Here is a 20,376-nt window from a genome sequence, read left to right on the forward strand (position 1 = left end):
GGATGGATGGATGGATGGATGGATGATGGATGGATGGATGGATGGATGGATGGATGATGGATGGATGAGAAGATCCACAGAGCCTCTGGCTAAGTGAGAGATGGCAGCAGGAGCTGAGACTATATTAGACCTTGGAGAGCTCAAGCTCAGAGGCATCAGGCTCACAGACTGGATCACTCACAGCAGCATCTGAGGCAGTCAGAAGCTCACCTTGAATCCTGGTGGTCCCTGGGCCCCTGGCAGTCCTGGCACGCCGGGGTTCCCTCTCTTGCCTGACATCCCGGTCACGCCTTCCTCCCCATCATCTCCCTGCTCTCCCTAGGAAAGAAACACATAGGAGGTTATGAAACAAAACCCTTCCCCTTCTGGGGGGCCAGGGGAGTGGTGGGATTCTGCCCTCAGCAAGAGGGGGCCAGGTTTGCAGGGCTGGACAGAGCTGTGTGCCTGTGAGTGTCTGTCAGGCTACAAACCCCCCTTTATTCACAGATCTGGTCATGCAGAGGAGCTGCTGCCTCTGTGTGCAAGGGATATGTGAAGATCTGCTCTGGGTGCATGCAAACTGGAATACCCATAGCTGGATCACATCATTTGTCCTGTGCTGCCTTGCAGTTTTCCAGCTCCAAGGCTGTGTTTGCTGCAGCTGAAGCTTACCAGCATCCCTGGCACGCCGTCCTTCCCGGGCACTCCGTCCACTCCAGGGGCACCCTCTTGCCCCTGCCTTCCCACCACTCCTCGAGGGCCTGGTAGCCCAAGGATGCCCTAAAATCACAAAGGTATTAGAGAAGGAGGTCCCAGACAGCATTTCCTGGGGCAGAAAACTGAATGTTCACCTACCGGTGAGCCCCGGCTCCCTGCACTGCCCTGTGCTCCTTGCTTTCCTTTTTGACCCTGCAAGCAAAAAAAAGAGAGACATCTAAAATTGCAGCAGTTCTAGCACAGCTCCACTTGGGACTGTGACTTCAGGGTGTGCTTTTGGGTAATGATTGGAAAGAGTTTTATAAAAGGGACATTTATAAAGTCAGTTGCTCCAGTGCTGGGGAATGAACTGCTATTTGGTTTTATTACAAGTGATTCTTCGTATGTCTTGAGAGTTCTAGGGCAGGAATGAATAGCTAGAAGGCAAGGACCTGCATTTTTCCTAATACAGAGCAGATGAGGACAAAAAAAAAGCAGGATGAACTCGAGGGAGGATTTGGTACACTGGCAAACATTAGAACAAGATGCTAAAAACCTGAGTCCTCCATCAGTTCATTGACAGCAAACCCAGGACCCAGAGAATGCTTTGAGGGGGTTCAGGGGGGCTTCTCTCTGAGAAGTAACTCTGTTTGGAGACCTAGTGGAAATTAAAAAGGGTGTCTTCTGTCTGAAATTTGCAATGCTGCTTTGTGAATAAAGACAGAAAATAAATACTCCTGAGGTTTATTAGCTGTAAAAAGGATTAATTTGCACAGAAAGAACGGAAAACTCAGCCTCATCACCTTCACTAGGGCTCTCTTAGTGAGGTCATGTACTAAAGCACTTTTAAATTGAAGAACTCATTTTCTGTGCATTGTTTCTCCATCTGCAGAGGACCAGGCTGGCCAGCTACATAAAAGAAATATTCCTGGGGGTGCTTCCCCTGCTATTCATTAGACCCAAAGACAGTTCCAAATTGTCCATCGATGGGCAGGATTAATTTGTCTTATCACCTGGTACACTTCTTGCCAAGAAGACCTAAAACTATCTTCTGGCATTACCCCCAGCAGGGTCAGATAAAAAAACCCTGACATCTGCCAAGAGAGAGCAGGAATTTGCTGAGTATTGAGGTCACATACTTATGTTTTAGCAAATAAAGCCCCTGGTCTGTGAGAATAATTAGCAAGCTGTCATAACAGCCAGATGTGGAGGTAGGAGTAGGTGTGGGGTGCCCCAGTGAACCCTGAAGGACCCGTGTGCCCTGGGTTTTCTTGCTCAATAAGGACAAGAAGTTAAGAGGGATTGTTCCAAGAAACAACTCCATGAATAAATGGACTCCAAACCCAGAAGGTTCCAAGCCAGAAAAGTTTATGGTTCAAGTGGAAGGGACAGACTCTTGCCTGGCTCAGCTCTCCTTGGGGATGGAGGAGCCAGCTGTGGCTGGAGACAGCACTGTCGCAGACATCTTTTATAAAAAATCCTTTTACTTGGGATTTTTCCTCCTGAGAAGCTCAGAGGCCTCAGGAACAAAATGTAAACATTGATTATCTGCTGCTGTGGAATGCAACAGGTGGATCTGTGATTGGCCCATGTTAAATGTTTGTAATTAATGGCCAATCACAGCCCAGCTGGCTCAAACAGAGAGTCCGAGCCACAAACCTTTGTTATCATTCTTTCCTATTCTATTCTTAGCTAGCCTTCTGATGAAATCCTTTCTTCTATTCTTTTAATATAGTTTTAATGTAATATATATCATAAAATAATAAATCAAGCCTTCTGAAACATGGAGTCAGATCCTCGTCTCTGCCCTCATCCTTGGACCCCTGTGAACACGGTCACACAGCACAAAGAGGGCGCAGGAAAGAGACACAGCCCATGGCAGGGACCAAAGACCTGCCCAAAGTCACCATCATGCTGGAGCTGCAATTGACCTGATCTTCTCCAGCTCCACAAAGCCAACAACCACCGGGCTTGGACACCCAAATGTTTACAGCCATCCCACAAGGATCTCCACAGCCTTTCAAGGCATAGAGCATAGGCTAAAAAAAAAATCCCACATGCTGGGCAAAACCATGAGAGTCCTCTTAATTAGAGATTTTCTTTAAATCTTTAAATTGGGACACTGTAAATCCACCCTGCTGAAACCTACCACATCACCTTTGGATCCCTTTGCTCCTGGCTTGCCTGGTGATCCAGGATCCCCCTACAAAACATGAACAAGAAAAATCTGCTTAAAATTCTCTTCTGGCAGCATCTTGCATGAAGTACAAAGAACAGCATTTTTTGTGCCCTAATAACACTGACTGTATGGAACCAATTCAGGGAAACTGCCTGCACTCAGACAGGCCCCAGGGGGAAAAGGAGCAGGGAGCTGTCTCTAGAGAGCATTAACAGGGTGTCAACTGGAGAAGAAGCAACTCTGCCCCTCGCTTGGGTGGTGCCTGTATTTGTGGAAATCATTCACCACATTCCAGATGGTGCCTGGAGAACTGGGAGGTGGGCAGGAAGGAGCCTGTGTGCAGAAATTGTGTGCACAACGAGCATTTTACACAGTGGCTGCTGGTGCCTCCTCCCTCCTGAGCACTGCAGCCCTTGCCTTGGTTTCACCTGGGGGTCAGGTGTTAGAAAGCTGCCAGTGGGGTAAAGCAGAGAGGGTATTTCACTGCTCTCTTCCCCATCACACCCATCTCAGTCTTTTCTCCTGGCCAGCCAGGCTGGGGTTTTTTGGTATTTGTGTCAGTGGCAATTTCTGGACTTACATCAAATAAATGGTAAGGAAGGACTCCCTGCAGAGCTCTGCCTTTTCAGCCTGTTTTTGAGCTACACTTCTAATGGACCTTTACTAAGGACAATCCATCTGAATCATCTGAGGGGCTACCAACCCCCAAATAAACTACATCCACTGGGGAATGCAGCAGCTCTACTCATTTCTGGGCCATATAACAGAGCACTACCATTTTAAACCCAAAATAGAATCTGTTGTTCCTCCCAACATCCTTACAAAGAGTGGGAATTGATTCAACTTTATTTCCCAATACAAACTACATTTAATGTGCTGCTGCTCTCACAGTTGCAATAGTCACATATAAAGATTAAATGCTACTGTATGTAACAAGGGAGTAAAAAGTCCTTCCCTGGAGTTTGGATTTAATTTAGTCTTTCACAAAGTCCTTCAGTAGTTTGAGAGGAAACATCTTGCAAGTGGAATAATATGGTTTCACCTCACACTGGACCAGCAGCACATCAAATGGATCATTTCCAAGCAGACCTTTCCACTGCCATTGTCATCTCCCACCACCCATCTCCCAAGATTTCTACTCCCTCAGGGACCATTCAGGAAGGATGGTTTTGGAAACAGGCACTGGGAGTGCTCCCTGTTTTGTCACCCATTTATTAGTCTCAAACATGGCTCAAAATGCCCGTTCCATGGGCAAAATGCCTGGCTGGTGGAAGTGGCCACATTTCACAGCTCCCCACACACTCCCACTGCAGCCCTTCCCACCTCCCTGTTTCTCCTGTGCCTGGGGCATTGGGTACCTCTCAATAAAGCAGCATCTCTTACCGGTGAGCCTTGCTGCCCAGGTTTTCCTCTTTCTCCATCAAGCCCTTCCTGACCCTTAAATAAAAAACAGAGAGAGAACATGCCTTTGTTCTTTTGTGGCAATGAGAAAAAAAAAAAAAAGAATGCAGAGTGATTTAAGGGGCAGAAGAAGACACATGTGTCTGCATTCTGCTGATACAGAAATGGGGAAGTTGTGGGGAGTGCCCAAATCCTGTGGAAGTGCTGTGGAAAGAGGAACTGCTCAGCACCAGCTAAGCAGCACAGAAGGTGTTCTAATGCATCCCAAAATACACACAGCACTAATGGAAGTGAACAGTTGGAGACAGCTGTCCTAGAAAATAAGGCAGCAGCACTGCTACTCTGATGAATTCAAAATCTTCTAATTATTATAATGGGTCACTCTGACATGGTGCTTTTGAATGGAGGTAACACTTAATTCATGGAGCCTTTGCAGATCAGCCCCAATCTGCTGAACATGTCCTGCAAAGAGGGAATAAGGAGCACAGCAGGATATTTCATAGCCATGGTTTTGCTTTTGAGAGAAATCTTGCAAAGATTTTGGAACTCCCCAAAATCTTAAACTTCACAGATCTTCCCATGGAAGAATCTACAGCAATGGGCACATCAGTCTTGAAATTGTCCAGCACTGACATGGACTGTCATGCACACATCTTGTCTAGGATGTCTCCTTGACAATCACAGAGAACTGTGCCCAAATGGTCCTGCTCATTCTTTCAGCCCCACTCTGCAGGTGCAGGGCAGGGTGAGGTGCTGACTTTCTTGCCTTCAGCAATGTTTTTATGCTTTAGGTAAAGAATTGTTCCTTGTCTGAATCAAAGGCATGTGCAGCAGCTGGCCAGGGACAGCAGCAGGTTCTGAACTGGGACTGCAGGTCTGTGGGCTGGTGTGGGCTGGGAGCACTTCCCCAAGGCAAACATTTTTGAATCATGCACTTGGAATAAGACTCACAGGATAACCAGTGTCTCCAGGCTCCCCTCGGTCACCTCTGTCACCAACAGGGCCCTACAAGAGCACAGCAGAGACTTGAGGTGGATGTAAAAAAGCTGCCATCTGCAATATCTCAGTGGCTTGTGCATGTTCTACAAGTAAGACAGCAACCCAACTAATCCACCCCCAAAACCACTCCAGGATTGATTAGAGAACGAATTTAACATCTTACTCTGTCTCCAGGTGGTCCCTGTGGGCCTTCTACCTTCCCGTCATCACCTTGTTGTCCCTGTGAGTAAAATGTTAGTATGAATATAAACAGCAGATTTTAGAGCAGATGTGTCTGTACAGACCTTACTTCCATATCATGGGAAGTCAAAGCCTCTGTTGAATTTACTCCCTTTTCATCCAAAGAAAGACTAAACAAATTTTTGTGTTGTTTGTTTCACTGACTCTCCACACTGCTTTCCTGATTTCTGGTGGTTGTTTTTCCCTGCCCTAACTCTCCTCCTTAAGTAACCAGGTGCAAAGGGTTATTTTCAACAACTCCTAAAAACTCAGCAAGCAGGATGTAATTAGGCCAACATGGGAAATAGCTCAGTGCCTCTGAATTTTATTGCTGACAGTTCAACCAAACTCTTTAATCAAGCATTTCCCCGCCCTCGCCGAGTGCTGCCTGGGCTGTCCTGGGAGCTGGGGTGGTCTGGATGGGCTGCTGGGTTGTGTGCCACCATTGTGGGCTTGTTTTACCATCAGCCAGGTGAAACAGCCTCTCACACACCCCTGTCCTCGCTGGGATGCTGTCACACACCCCTCTCCTCACTGGGATGCTCTCACACACCCCTCTCCTCACTGGGATGCTCCATAGCACGAGCTCAGAGCTCATGGTTTGGCTGGCAGATAACATCACCCGGCTTATTTATGACTGAGGTCTCTCCAAAACATCCACAGAGAGGTCCCTAAAGACTTAACAGAGACACTATCCTTTTAAATTCTGTTGTGAAAGTCACTCAGGGTCACAATGTCCTGTTTTCTCTGGAGCCCAGCTCAGAGATGGCTGTTTCTCAGCTCCCCATGGAAGAACGCAACATTCCAGCTCCTCCAGCTTTTCACTACTCCACAGCAGTCTCTGGCACTTTGGCTCCTTAGGATGAACATGTCTCAGAGCTCCTTTGGTGCAGTTTGGGGGGTTCTGGCACAGTGGAGGTGCTTGGGTGCTCCAAGAAGCCTTGAACATCCAAATCTCAGCAGATTGCAGAGCCAAGTTTTTCACAGACTCGTGTAATTCTCAGTGGTTGCACCAGCCCTTTCTGGTGTATTTACAGCTCTCTTTGACCTTCTCTCTGGGCTACTCTCCTGTTGGAGTTACAGCTGCTGGTAGTAAGGAAATTTCTTGGTGAGCCTGCCTGTCTCTGAGAGAAACTGTGGTGGAGGAGAGGAGAGGAGAGGAGAGGAGAGGAGAGGAGAGGAGAGGAGAGGAGAGGAGAGGAGGGGAAGGGAATCAAACCCTCACAGGCTCTGCCAACATTTCCAGTGCTACTGAACTTGCTGCTGGAAGCCATCAGCAAAATACCTGGCAACTGGCTTGCCTTCCAGCCACTATCTAAGGAATGCTGCCTAGAAGGGAAACAAAGCCACCATTTCTCAACTCTCAGGGAAAAAAAGAAATCATCCCAGTGTGTCTGTCGCTATGCAGAAGTCTTGGCACTGATTGCTTCTTCCCAAGCAGGATGTGCTCACCTTTGCCATTTGGGACCTGAGATGAGTGTGATGAACTCAGAGAAAGCTCCTAATTCTGGGGACCCTTGAAGAGCATCAAGAATCACAGATTTTCTCCCCATTGTGGCTTTGTTTCCCCTTGAGGCTGATCCCCACCTTGTTCTCTGTCTCCTGCCTGAGAAAATCCTGCAGCCTGGTCAGCTCTAGGACTGTGAAACCGAGCTCCTCCAGAGCTTCCTGGTGCCTCAGCTGCTTGAGAGGGAGATGAAAGGTCTGTGCTCATTCTTCAGAAAGTCTCAGTGAAAAAAAGTTAGAGTAAAGGGCAGCAAAGTAAACATGTTAGGATACAAATGGAAAATGCATGGAGAAGAAGGGAAGGCTTGTTGTTGTTGGCTCCTGTCCCAAAGTGAGATACACCAGTTTGTAATTTTTAAAAGGATCCCATCTGGACTGCTTTAAGCAGCTGCCAAGAGCAGGCGTCTGCTCTGAGCAAGGCCTCTTTGAGGAGCTGCAAATGTATGAAATGTGGTGGAGTGGCTGGCTGGGATGGCACAAGGGAGCAGGATTCCACAGCCTCTCTCCAAACTTTCTTCTCTGAAAAAGGGAAGAAGACCTTCCCCACCATTGCATCCTCCTCCTTCAGCACGGCTCCATCCACCGTGTCACTTGCAGCTCACGCAGTGCTCACGGTCCCATTTCCATTTTCTCTTTAGTTCTCACTTTCAGGCTCCCATTTTTGTGTTCACACTCTTGTGAGAGGTTACAGATGTCTGGAGGGAAGGAATCTGTCTGTCTTTAGGCTGGGATCCAGGCAACTCTTGGGAGATGAGGGAGGGTGGATAGGAAAACTTAGATGCAAGATTTTGTGGAGCACCTGGATGCTGCAGGAAGGGGTGCTGGAGGCTCAGTAAATGATTCTGTGCTCTCCTGGCTCTGCATCTTCTTCTGCTCCCCAGCAAGACCCACTGGCCTTCCAGGAGAACATGGGTGAGGAGATCCAGCTGCCAGTGGTCATTAACAGGGCTGACTGCTCTTAGCAGGGTGCACTGAATGCTTTGGTGGCTTCATCAGGGCTCAGCTTGGATACTTGCATGTAGAATTAATTTATCATAACATTGCTGTGCTCTTTTGATACCAGATCCACTCAGGGAATGCTTTTCCACTGTCCTTTTGCAGAGCAACATCTTGTTGATGAAGGGAAAAATGCTCCACTGAGCACTTCAGATGGATAATTTGGGGGTCATTTGCTACTGAAATTACAAGAGCTTTCAAGATGGCAACTTTAAATGTTTTCAAATAAAACTACAGCTGCAATTTCAGCAATAGACATACATATCTGCACACCTCAGTGGCTGCAGGGTCAATGGTTTGCTTTTGCTTGTCATGACTCACAACTTTTTGCCAGGATGCTCAAGGTTCGACAGTGGAATTGTGAGGAACCTCTGGGGCAGGTTCTGAGCTGACAATGTTCATGGTCATGAGCTCTCACATCATCCTGGGCTGGCTGTGCTTGTCTCACACTTGCCAGGAAGTTCAGCAAGGCAGCAATGGAGATGGGAGCAGCAGGAACATCAGCAGCTGTTCCTCCATGGATGTGTTTCAGCAGCAGGAAATGGGAGAAAAAGCACAATTGCCATTGTTCACCCCCAAAGCAGAATTTCTGAGTGTGTGAATGTCTTAGTGGAACACAACAGCTTTCCCTGCCCCAGTGACTCCTGGCTGCAGGGGGAATCTCCAGGCAGAGCATGGTGTGAGCAGGGTAACCCCAGGAGCCTGAAGGGATCCATTGAAAGCCCCAGCAAGGGCAAGTCCTTGTAAACTCATTTTATAAGCAATGGAGCTCCTGTCTGCACTACAGCTGCCCTCCCATCTGTGTGCAGAGGCAAAGCTGAATGCTCTCTTGGTGATGGGGAGCAGAAAATGAGCAGAAAGAGTTCATGCATCTCTCCTCTTCATGGGGACCTCACAACTGACCAGCCTCCATCACCATCACTTCCCTCCCCACACCAAAGGAGAATCACAGAATGGTTTGGGTTGAAAGGGACCTTAAAACCCATCTTGTTCCACTCCTTGCCATGGACAGGGACACCTTCCACCAGACCAGGGTGCTCCAAGCTCCATCCAACCTGGCCTTGGACACTTCAGGGACAGGGCAGCCCAGACCTGTGCCAGTGCTTTACCACCCTCTGACCAGAGAACTTCCTGGCCAAAATCTTTACACTTTTGTTTTAAAAGCATTCTCCCCTGTCCATTGTAGGAAACTGTTCTCCTCTTTTAGAAAGCCCCCTTTAAGCACTGGAAGGTCACAAGGGGCTCTCCCCAGAGCCTTCTGCAGACAGGCCTCAGGAGGGAGGGAGCCTTGCTGCAGAAGGCATGTGAAGGACACCATCAGCCCTGGGAGAGCCAAGCAGCCCTGGAGCCGACAGGAAACCACTGAGGAGTGAGTCACTGCTCCAGCCTGGACTGGTTATGGCTCTGCTGACTCAGCAAAAGGGGGAAAACTCCCGGGAAAAGCCACCGTGGAAAGAGGGCTCTGAGTCAGGGCAGCTGCAGCCAGGGGGCTGTGGGAAGGTGGGGCACAGGGAACGTGGAGCAAGGGCCATGGAGAGGGGAAACACCAGCAGCTGGAGATCTGCTCCTTTGTGCAGGGAGTTACTGCGACCTGAGCACAGAAAGACACGAGTCTGATTCCTCTTGGCTTGGGGATGGAGCTGAATTCCTGTGGATGCAGGCAAAGCACATCCTCAGCCCCATGCTGGCTGGTCCAGCCCCTGGCACAGGGCACGTGGTGTCTGGGAAGGACGTGCTGGTGGCATGGGGGTCCTGGCACGGGCTAGCACAGGCAAGGCTGCAGCTTTGAGGGGTTGTGTGAGAGGCTGTGTGGTGAAGGAGGCGCCTCTGCCTCAGGCACAGGGTGAGCAGAGTGCACATGCATGGGAGTTACAGCAGTTGTCTCATCCAAGGGGAAATGAGATGGCCAAACCCCCTGAACTTACCTTTTCCCCCTTTGGCCCTGGTGGTCCAATTGGCCCTGGTGGTCCTGCATGTCCCTGTGGAGAGCAGACAGCACGTGAGGGCCAGGAAAGAGCTGTGGGACTGAAAGCCCTCCCTGGTTCCCTGATCTCACAAGCCCTGGGTGGTGCATGCCAGCTTTGGAGGGACACGTGGGGCACACGGGCAGAGATGAACCAAATGCAGGTGGTGCAAATGGGGACCTGACAGAGAACTAAACTTGAGGTCAGAAATAAATCACAGTTTAAGAACAATTTGCATCCTGGAGCGGCAGTTTTGCTGTGTTTAAGAACAGATAAAAGCTGGGAGGTGAAAATAAAACCCTTACCTGGTAACCCTTTAAGCCTGGGTCCCCTTGAGCACCCATCCTTCCTGGAGCTCCCTGGAGAGGCAAAGACAGAGGGACTGAGAGAGCAGCCCGTGGTGTTGGCACGAGGGGAGGAGGCACTGGGCTGTGCAAGGCAAAGCTCTGCACACGTGGGAGCGTGGCCTGTCCTTCTCCTGGCCACCACTGAGCTCTGCTGTAGCCACCTGATGGCTTCTCCTTGGCTTCAACCTCTTACACATGGAGAGGGGTGTGCCAGGAGGCCTTTCCATGCCTTTGCCTGCCTGCAGCAACAGATTCTCCACCTCACTACCCAGATTTGCTGTCAGAAATGGCTGCATTTGTGTGCCCTTCACCTGCCCTCCTGCACGCCTCTGCATCCAAATATCCAAATCAGTGTTGTGCTAGGAAGCCCACCAGACTTCCACAGACCAGAATCACACCCTCAGCACAGTGAACAAAGGGGTTTAAATCAGATCATCACACTGAAGTGAGTCACAACATTTCCATATAATCCCATTTAGCATGGAATAAAGCCCTTTCCACAAGACAAAGACATGTCCACCCCAATAGACTGTTGCTCAGATATTGCTTTGCTTCCTTGTGAAATAATCCATGGAGGCTTTGCCAAAGACTGTTAAGGGAGGATATGTGGTGAGGCCACAATTTTTAGTGCAGGAAAACACTATCAGCAAAACCATCACTCCATCACTCATTGGCTACTGTTCTGAAGTATCACCACCATTCCTAGTGCATAAATAATTCCTGATTTTGCACTAAGCTCTATCAAATAGAGTGCAAGAAGTTTCCTACCCAGCCTGCAATGCATGAGAGGCACTTTTATGTACCACTGCTGTCTTGATGCATTTATCTCTTGAGCCTAAAGCAATTAAATATCTTCCCTCTCTGCCATACTGTGGCTGTTCTCTCTGGAAGCCTCACCTTCAGTACCCAGTTCAAACCCTTTCCCATGCTATATTTCTTCTTGCTCCAAGTGTTTTAGATAAGTAGATCAAGAGTGGGTGTAGAAACAGGGCAGAAATCCAAGGCAGAGTTCCTTATAACAACACAGCTTGACTTGGAAGCAGCTCTTGCCATGAGTGTGCAGTCTCAAAGGGGAAGATCTTAGCAAAAAATAGCTTATCAGCTCACTCAGCTGAGGAAAAATCCCCAATATTTCAGCAATTTCAGCCTATCTGGGGAGTTGTGGAGAACTGCCTCCATGCAACGTGAGCTGGGCTCACGGGGCACCAACCCAGCCACCCCTATGGACTCTCCCCTGTGCTGCTTGGGACAAGGGTTAAGATGTTTTTGGCCAATTAAACCCATCTAACAGGATTTTTCAGTGTATTTTTCAGGCTCTGCGGGGCTCTGTGCCCCAGTCAGGCCCGTGCCCACCAGTGCCAGGTTTCTGTGGGTTGTGTTCAGCCGTTTGCAGAGCTCTTCTCACCATCGGTCCCAGGGTACCTCGGGATCCTTTGGGGCCTTGGTTCCCCTTCGGCCCCTGCTTCCCTGGGGATCCCATCTCTCCAAGCTGCCCCTGGTAGCCTTTGCTGCCCTGCAGAGCAAAGGCACTGACATCAGCGTGGGACAAAACTTCTGCAGGAAAACGTCAGAGACAAGGAATGGAAGGGAGAACCACAGGCTGTGAAGTTATCAAGGAGAGATGTTCCTACCTTCTGGCCAGGCTTGCCCTTTTCCCCCTGTTTTCCTGGTTTCCCTTCTGGTCCCTGGAAGGGAAAAAAAAAAAAAGGCTGTTGGAATGGGAAAGCAAAGGAGTCACATCCCAACCAGCCACTCCCAAGCTGTCTCCCTGGCACACACAAACCTGAGAGCATCCTCACCCACACACGGGGCCAACAAGGAGGCCAGGAGGTTGTGCAGGTCAGATCACAATCCACAGGTGCTACAGATGGAGGAAAACTCATTGCTTAAAGGTGGAAAGCTCTTTGTGCTCAAATGGCTATGGGGCAGCACAGCTGAAAGGTGACACTGTGATAATTTTGATGATGATGACTTTGAGGTGACACCTTGAAGATAGGTGGGTCATGGAAAACTGTGTCCATCGGCCTCCAAGGGTGCAAAAGAAGGATCTCCAGACGTGCACCTACCCAGCCTCTGCTAGAGAATGGGCTGAAATGTGGAAAACACATTTACCCTGATTCCCACAAAAGGTTTCCTCTGGTTTGCCCCTGAACCAGTAGGTATCAATACTTTTGATAGGCACTAACTTAGGTATCAACAATTTTTATATAGTTTGAGGACCCTAACAATAGAACCATTGATTCCACAGCACTTCTCTTTATTTTTTACCTTGTGAAAAAAAGCAATGGTTTCATTCTCTGTGCACCTACCACACACAGCCTCCTGCTCCCAGTGAAACCCCCTCCCTCTATTTGTGTTATTACTGCCACACACAGAAACCACAATCTACTGATCAGGCTTCTAGAAATGCAGTGGGATGCAGAACTTGGGGTGGGAGCCATGGCAAGCAGAGGCAGGGATGCTGGACTGCTTTCAGGAACCCACTGCAGCCCCTCCTTGCACCCACACCACAGGCATGTGCTACCATGAGCAGCTAAATACAGCAGCCTCTCCTTAGGGACCTCAGGGAACTCATTTTTTCCAGTGTTTGACCCTGTTGGCTGCAAGGGAGACAGAATATTTTTGAATTTGACAGAAAGAAGCAAAAAGTATAAGTGAAGAAAATAACTCATGCTTTTTGGCAATTGTTACAAACTTTTCAACAGCATCTCCACACCAGCACCACCTCTCTCCCTCTGCTCCCCTCCTCCCAGCTAAGAAGGTATAATTTTCACCATGGTTGGTGTTGCAGTCTCAGCTGAATAAAAGCAACTTATAAAGTGAGACATATCGGGGGGTTTTCACTCTGATCTGAAACATGGGCCTCAGAAGTGCCTGCTCTGAACACAAAGGAGCAATTCAGCCTCATTCCAACCCTAAAGGATTGTGCCAGTTCACTTCCCCAGAGGGAATAGCTCCATTTTACCTAAGTCAAACATTTCAGGAGTCCACCTTGCCAACACCATTAGGCTTCACAAAGCACAGGTCCCTGCAGAGGAGCACATGAGCCTTGTTCTGTGTCTCTTCCATACTGCTCAGGGTTGGTTTTTTTTTTTTGTGTGCGCTATTTTTTGCTGCCACTTTCCAAGAGATCACTTTTGGAGCTGCTTTCCCACAGATGCCGAGCAGCCGCAGCAGAGGAGGGGTGCCAAGCCTCCAGCATCACCCACAAGATTTACACTTCTGACAGGAGCACAGAGAATGAAAGCACTGATTTCACTGATGAAAGCATCAGAAATGGCCAGAACCTTCCAGCTCCACAGCAGCTCACTGTGGGACCTGGTACTCAGCACCTGAGTTACTCCACAGCCCCTGCTCTGCTGGAGTGCCCTGGCACATCATGGCTTAAAAATTTGGAGGGGGAATGGTGGAATCAGTCAAAAAGCCTTACTGTCAAAACAAGATGTGACTGAATAACGAGACAACTGGGGTTTTTAATCAGTTGCATAGTGTTTTTTCTATCAGTCTCCCTGGACTTGTGGAAGCACAAGCAGTAGATGCTTCCTGCAGATGGGACAAGCCCATTTTAAGCTAGATCTGTTTCTAAGCAGTGATGGCCAAGGCCTTGGTCTGCTCCAGCAGAGCAGTTTTGCACATTCAGATGTGCTCCTGGATCTGTATGCTGTGGCAGCTCATGAAACAAAGACTGCCATGCAAAGGCTCCATCCCCAGGCTGAGAAAGTGTTATATTGTCTGTAAAAAATGCAGATAGCAGGACATTGGTGAGACACACTCTTTATCATTGGGCAGAGCAGGTGGACCCTGTTCATAGGGAGGTCATGAGGATCTCACAGCTACTTCAGAAGAGTCTGAGGTACAGCCTGGCTCCCTCCACCAGGATACATCTCCCAGGGAAGTTTCATGATTGAAACTTGAATTCTACCCTGCATTGGAAAATGTCTTTGTTTTTCGAGAAGACAAGTTTAGGCTTTAAACTTTCCCATCTGAGAAACAAAATTTCCACACTGCTCCTGAAATCTGCCAGCATTCAAGTTCCTGCTTGCACTCGCCATCGTGGAGTACAGATAGAATCATCTGGGAGAGGGTAAACAATAAAAACCAAACTTTGACAGCCCAAGTCCTGCTCACAAAACTGAGCTCAATCCACCGTGAGACTGTGCTGTGTACAAACAGCTTCTCAGACTTTCTCAGGCCTCCTTCAGCTTGTCTTTTCCCTTGCTGGTGGGTGTGAACAGAGATATGGGCTCCAACAAACTCCTTGTACCATCTTCCCCTTATGACACATCGGCCTCAGGGAGCAGGGACGTTCATCTGCTCCAGAAGGTTCTCTGGGTCCTCCAGCTGGGGTGCAGCTCTCTCTCCATTGCTGAAGGAAAAAAAAAAACCATTGGCAGCATCACCAGCTCCTGTCAGGGCCAGTGAGAGGAGCTGTCACTCGCAGGAAGCCATGGAGACCTCGTTCCAAGCCTCCCTTGCTGTTCTTGACTCTCATCCACTGGTTAAAAGCTTGGCTGGTGTATAAAATGGGTCAAACCACGCTGGTGACGCCACGGGCAGAGACGTGGCTCAGATTCTGAGTTCCTGAGTCACCTCCTCGAGAGGAACGAGCTCTATCAGTCAGGGACATTTCCCTGCTCTCCCAGCACGCTTTCTAGGACTTTGGCCAGCAAGCTCTGCTGGTGAGTGGGAAGCCTACCATGTGTCTGATTTTCCTGGATATGCTTTCTCCAACTGCGCAGGAATTCTGCCCAGATGAATTTAGAGGCAGTTCAGCACTTGTCTGGGGTTCCCAGATATGTGATATCTCTACTTGTGATGATCCAGATGTGGTTGCTGTTGCAATCCCAGATGTTCCCAGGGCACATATGCAGGGGTTTGCACAGTTCCCAGAAATCACTGCACTGCCCCACTCCACACATTTCACAGGGAAGGAAAAACCCAGCAACAACTTTGGTAGCCTGCAAAAATCGTCCCATCCTTTTTCTCTCCATTCTTCTGACTCATCTGTCCAGGGATTAAAAAAAATCAGGGCCAGAAAAGGGAGAAAAAAAAGAAAGGATAAAAATAAATATCAATGAGATGGTATCTTCATCCAGGCTCTCCCCAAAGTACAATGGGAATGCAGCACCTTTTGGTACCTCTTCTACTGCAGTGTGAAGTTCCTCAGGTTCCTAAGATTTCTTCTCTCTTTAGCAGAGATAGGAGTGAGGACAGAAGATGTACAAAAGCCTGCACATCAAAATAATGAAACCCAAATTCCCTTTGCTGGACTCACATCAGCTGGGTCACTGTGCCAAGGCACTGAACACTTGGTGCTTTTGTTCCCAAGGTTTGTACACATTTTGTTGTAGGCCTTGGGTTACTGGTTTGCTGAAAAAATATATCTTCTTTCCAAGCTTCTTCCATCAATGGGACTATTTTTAAATGGTGATTTCTCTTTATATGCTGCAGTCTTCACTAGAGAAGCATATCAGTACCTCCAGATGATGATGGTATTTGTGACCAGAGACGGTGGAAAGCAGCAGTTTTAATAAGTCACATGCCTTCAGCTATGCCAAAATATCCAAGGAAAGAAAAAAAAATTATAGTCTTAGGTCTAGCATGTTTAAAATTTCATTGTCATCTTCAGTAAGGACGCAGATTTACAAGGATTTTTTTTTAGTATATCCTTAGATATTCCCCTAAGGGAAAGAAGAATGGTTTATTTTCCAATGCAAATTGGTTAATTTTTAAAGAAAAAGAAAAAGAGACTTCCAGCTGCTGATGGCCTTGACAGAAAAGTCAGATCTATTGCCCAGCACAACAGCAACGTTTAGTGGGAGCAAATAGATGAGCAGCTCAGCTTTAAATTCTCCAGACATCAACAGTTGAAATCTATGTTCCGACAACAGCATCCAGAAAAACAAAACAAGGAAGTTGAATGAACTGCAGAGAGATATGCCCTGAGCAGAGCCAGACAACAAACAGGGCTCAAATCCTGACCCAAGCTTCCCCACAGCCAGTGATGCTCTGGCTGCAGGCAATGGGTCGGGGAAGTGGTAACAGAGATGTGACTCACCATCCTGCTCTGGCTCTTGGCATTCCAGAGGGCAAATGTGTTCCTGCCTTCCTTGCAGCACAGGAAGGACGCTCTCAGGGCACAGAACTGCTGTGAGAGCTTCCCCAAGCTTGCCTCAGGTTGCTTCAGGACTGCTCAGGACTGCTGTGGAGCAGGAGCATATTTTCAAACTATTTTTTTTTTTTTTTTTTTTTTTGGTGTGTCATTGAGTCAAGGTCTGAGGTCACTCCTCCCTCCCAAAAAAAGGGCAGGAAGAAACAGAACCACCAGAATACAGCTACTGAGCAAAGGAAAAATGTGACATGGTGACAGGAAAAAAAAAAAGATAAGATAGTTTGAGGCACTGGATGTAAAAAGGGCAGGAAAACTAAAAGCAGCAATAAAGGTAGGAAGCATGAACCATAGGATGACCATGCCCATATTGTCCAGGCCCAGCCAGTGAGCTCATTTAAAGGGAAATGAAAAAGCCCCATATAATTTCCTACTGCTCAGCAATGTCTCCATATGAGAACCTCTACTTAATAAACTTTGATGGAGAGAAGCCTCCCCCCATGGAGGACAGTTCACAAGCACTCAGGAAATTAGTGGGATTATTTAGGCCAGGCATTTGAAGACATAAATGTTTTGGATTTATAAGAAACACATTTCATAATCACTCTGCCTAGCAGTAGTCTGGAAGGGGAGGAGACAGGGCAGCAGCTCCTGAATGAGTATGGGGAAAGAAGAAAGACTCAACTGTTCTCGAGAAGAAAGACCTGATTGTGCTGTGAGCTTCAGAGGGTTTCACTGGGAGCACTGGGAAGTAATGGGCTCTTGGCCTGCCTGTGGAAACCCGAGTGGGGAGTGCAGGTAGAGCAGGCTGTGCTCAAAGAAACAGCAAATTGGGGAAATCCTACAAAAAGGTCTTGGATGGCAAGGCTGCAGCCAGAGTCGCTGTGACTTTCAGCTGAGCTCCTCGGCTTAAAATGGGAATCCAACCCAAAGTTGTGTATCCTGAACTCTCTGCTTAAGAGCAAACTCTTATCTGCATGCAGCTGTTGAGCTGAAACTTGCTGCTTTCAGTTTTGTGGAGGAGGAGGAGGAGGAGGTCTATTTAACTTGATTTTTCTGAGCAGCCACAGTGTAAGGCAGCAAAGAGTCATGCACAGAGCAGTGCTGTGTGCTCTGAGCTGCTCTGGCTCAGTCTGAGAGCCCTGAACTGCCACTAATTTGCTGTTTCTGGGATAATCCTTTTTCCCCTCACTCTCATTGCCTCTCCTTCCTCATCTCTAAGAAAGCACAGGAGACAAGATGCCACCGAATTATTGATGGATGAGTGGAAAGTGTAGGAAAAGTGCAAGGTCCCATCCCCACTGAGCTGTGAAGCTTTCATACACAATGAAACCAAAATGCTCCAAAAAATTAGTGTTGGAATCTGACAATGGGAAAGAAAAGAACAGAGAGAGCACCTGGACAGCACAGCTCTGACTGACACTCCCCCAAACACTAAGGGTTAATATCTTCCTTTTGAAGGACACAGATGCCCTGGGGTTGTGGAAGAGGAGGGGAATGAAATCCTCTCTTGCAATAAGGAGGGGAATCTTGGAGCAACTGCCCAAAAAGTGTGTCTCCTTCGTCTGAGTCAGGAAAGAAACTGTGCCAAGCCAATGGGATTTATTTCAACTTCTGGCTCCTTTTGACTCCTATTAACTCTAAACTAAGACCAGCTGGGATCAGGCTGCCTTCCCCAGCAGCAGAGCCTGCGAGGGCCAAATGGCCCCTCAGCTGCTGGAGAGCAGCCTCAGTTGCTGCAAGCAGCAGTTCCCTGGGGATTGGGAAAGCTCTGTGATTCCCTGCAGGATGCTCAGGGCTCACAGACAACCCTGCTCTGCTGCAAAGGTGTCAGTGGATTTGCTGGGCTGAGTCACAGACAGCATAATGGCAAAAAAGGGGGAAAAGGCCCCACACAACATCACCCAAACAAGAAAATCCAGCATGTAGCTCTGCATGAAGTGGGATGTTCAGGAAAGGCTGACCCTGGGGCCACCAGCTGATTGTCAAAGCAAGGGGAGAATCTGATTGCAGCTGTGGGCAGGGGTGCCCAGGGATGCTCACTTGGATCCAGGAGGGGAAGCAGAGAGAGCCCGACCTGCAGCTCCACAGAGAGGCACTGCCCTGACTCTTGGTCTCAAACTCTTCAAGGCAGAGGTTTTCAGCATATCTGACTGCATTTCTGAGCAACTTCATTCACCTTTGGTTTTTGATGCAGCACAAATACCTGCTTATGGCTTTCCTGCTTGTTGGTCTGCATGAGCAATGATACTCCAGGGCTGTAACTCAAGGACACACACCAAGTGCAAACACCTTCAGGCCTGGAAAATGGGCTCCAGGATAGGAACTGGCCCCCTCATATAGCAGCTACTGGAAAGGACAGGCTGTAGGGCAGGGGGATGGCCTGCTGTGACCCCCTCTGCCACCAACTGACCTCCTGCATCACTCTGGACCCCTTTACTGTCCTGTGCATCTGCTTCTAACACATTATTCAAGGCAGGATTTGGAGTAACACCACTAATTTCTTAAGATTTAGGGTGTGAGGACCTCACTGGTACCACTGACACACTGCCCTCCCCTGCACACCCAGCCTGGTGTTCTCCATTCCTTCCTCTGCTCTGTCAGAGGGTGACCCCACACTCTCTACTGGGGGATTTTAAGAAATTTCATTCAAGTAATTACTCCACAGACAGCCCATGGTCCAGGGCACAAAAATCAGCTTTTCCAGGAAACAACAGCTCAGTACATTATCAAAAAAACCATATACAATTTCTGCATGGACAGCAGAGATTAAAACCAAGGGTGACTCCTGGATTGTCCTCAGTGTTTTCAGGGAGCTGGATGCCATGGAAGTGGTGCTGCCAGCTGTGGCTGAGCTCATGTGCATGCAGAGAATGGCTGGATTCAGCAGCAGCAGCAGAGCGAGGGGCTTTGTTGCAAAAAAGCCTTTGAATCATGTTTTCAGCGGCAGGAAACAGAAAAGAACAAAGAGCAAAAACCACTCTGGGACAAATTCTGCTGTAAGTGATGTTTGGACAGCATTGTACAAGAGCAATGTGTCGCATGAGAAGATGCTCCTGCTCTGCCCTGGCACTGCAGAGCCCAGAGAGCAGCCTGGCATTGCAGCTCTGCCAGCTCAGAGCAGAAGGTCCATCCTGGCCAGCAAGCCATCCTTCCACTTTGGGGTTGTAGCTTGTAGATGAGAGAGGGACAGAAATGTGGTGGGAAGGATCCTCAGGACACCATGCACAGCATAGAGCCAAGAGCCACGAGTTCACTCCACGCTCGGCACTGGGCTGGAGAGTGGCTGGATCTTGTGAGTTCCCTCAAAAAACCTTCTCAGCTCTCCAGCCCAGCCCAGCCCTGTCAGTCCACCCTCCTGAAGAGCAAATGAAAGGACTTTGGATCTTGTTGCACCAGAGCAAAAGGATTTACAGCCCTTCAAGCTCTTCTGGGCTGATGGTGCACATCTGCATGCCACAACAGGGCCGGCAAAGGCAGCAAGATCTGCTCTGATGTAATTGTTTACGGCAATTCAGAGCACTGGAGTGTCTGGCTCGAAGCTTTCTGAGTCTTGACATGGCTCGAATGACACTGCAGATAGGATTTCAGGTTAAAACTGAAGTGGAAAGAACTCGACTCCCAGTTTTGCTGAACAATGAGGGAATTTCTTGTTTCAGAGCATGTTGTATTTCAGTACTTCCAGGCTCTCCAATTGCTTTCCTGGAACTGTAAACCCCTTGCTATCAGATGTCTGCCGTGTATGGCAACCAGCACATTACACAAACCACAGTGCAGAGCCACAGAGCACAGCTGGAAACTCATCACCTCCCTCCTCCAACTGGCCTGGACCTTCCTCAGCCACTGCTGCATCTGTCATCCTCCCAGGGAAGGGCTGCAATGCCACATTTGCTGTCGCTGCAGAGGAGAAGCAGAGGAAGGAAGCACTTTTTGGAGGAAGAGGTTGTTCTCAGGGCAGGTTGTTGGTGGCACACCAGTGAC

The 20,376-nt window shown here is 48.5% G+C and overlaps 1 protein-coding gene across 5 annotated transcripts in view; it reads right to left on the reverse strand.

The window, feature by feature from the left end:
- Nucleotides 1-20,376, reverse strand: part of LOC102035001 (collagen alpha-1(XXVII) chain) — a 146,847-nt gene that overhangs the window by 10,696 nt on the left and 115,775 nt on the right. For all 5 annotated transcript variants that reach the window (XR_004081746.1, XM_031057213.1, XM_031057210.1 and 2 more), the window contains 11 exons: nt 11,918-11,971; nt 11,692-11,799; nt 10,245-10,298; nt 9,901-9,954; nt 5,418-5,474; nt 5,207-5,260; nt 4,238-4,291; nt 2,825-2,878; nt 835-888; nt 652-759; nt 211-318 (listed from right to left, as the gene is read on the reverse strand). Coding sequence is in view for 4 of the 5 variants with exons in the window: in XM_031057213.1 (XP_030913073.1) it covers nt 211-318; nt 652-759; nt 835-888; nt 2,825-2,878; nt 4,238-4,291; nt 5,207-5,260; nt 5,418-5,474; nt 9,901-9,954; nt 10,245-10,298; nt 11,692-11,799; nt 11,918-11,971 (759 nt within the window). In the remaining variant the exon portion in view is untranslated. The remainder of the gene's footprint in view (nt 1-210; nt 319-651; nt 760-834; nt 889-2,824; nt 2,879-4,237; nt 4,292-5,206; nt 5,261-5,417; nt 5,475-9,900; nt 9,955-10,244; nt 10,299-11,691; nt 11,800-11,917; nt 11,972-20,376) is intronic.

The sequence above is a fragment of the Geospiza fortis genome, unplaced genomic scaffold (assembly GCF_000277835.1).
Source record: "Geospiza fortis unplaced genomic scaffold, GeoFor_1.0 scaffold27, whole genome shotgun sequence".
Lineage (NCBI taxonomy): Eukaryota > Metazoa > Chordata > Aves > Passeriformes > Thraupidae > Geospiza > Geospiza fortis.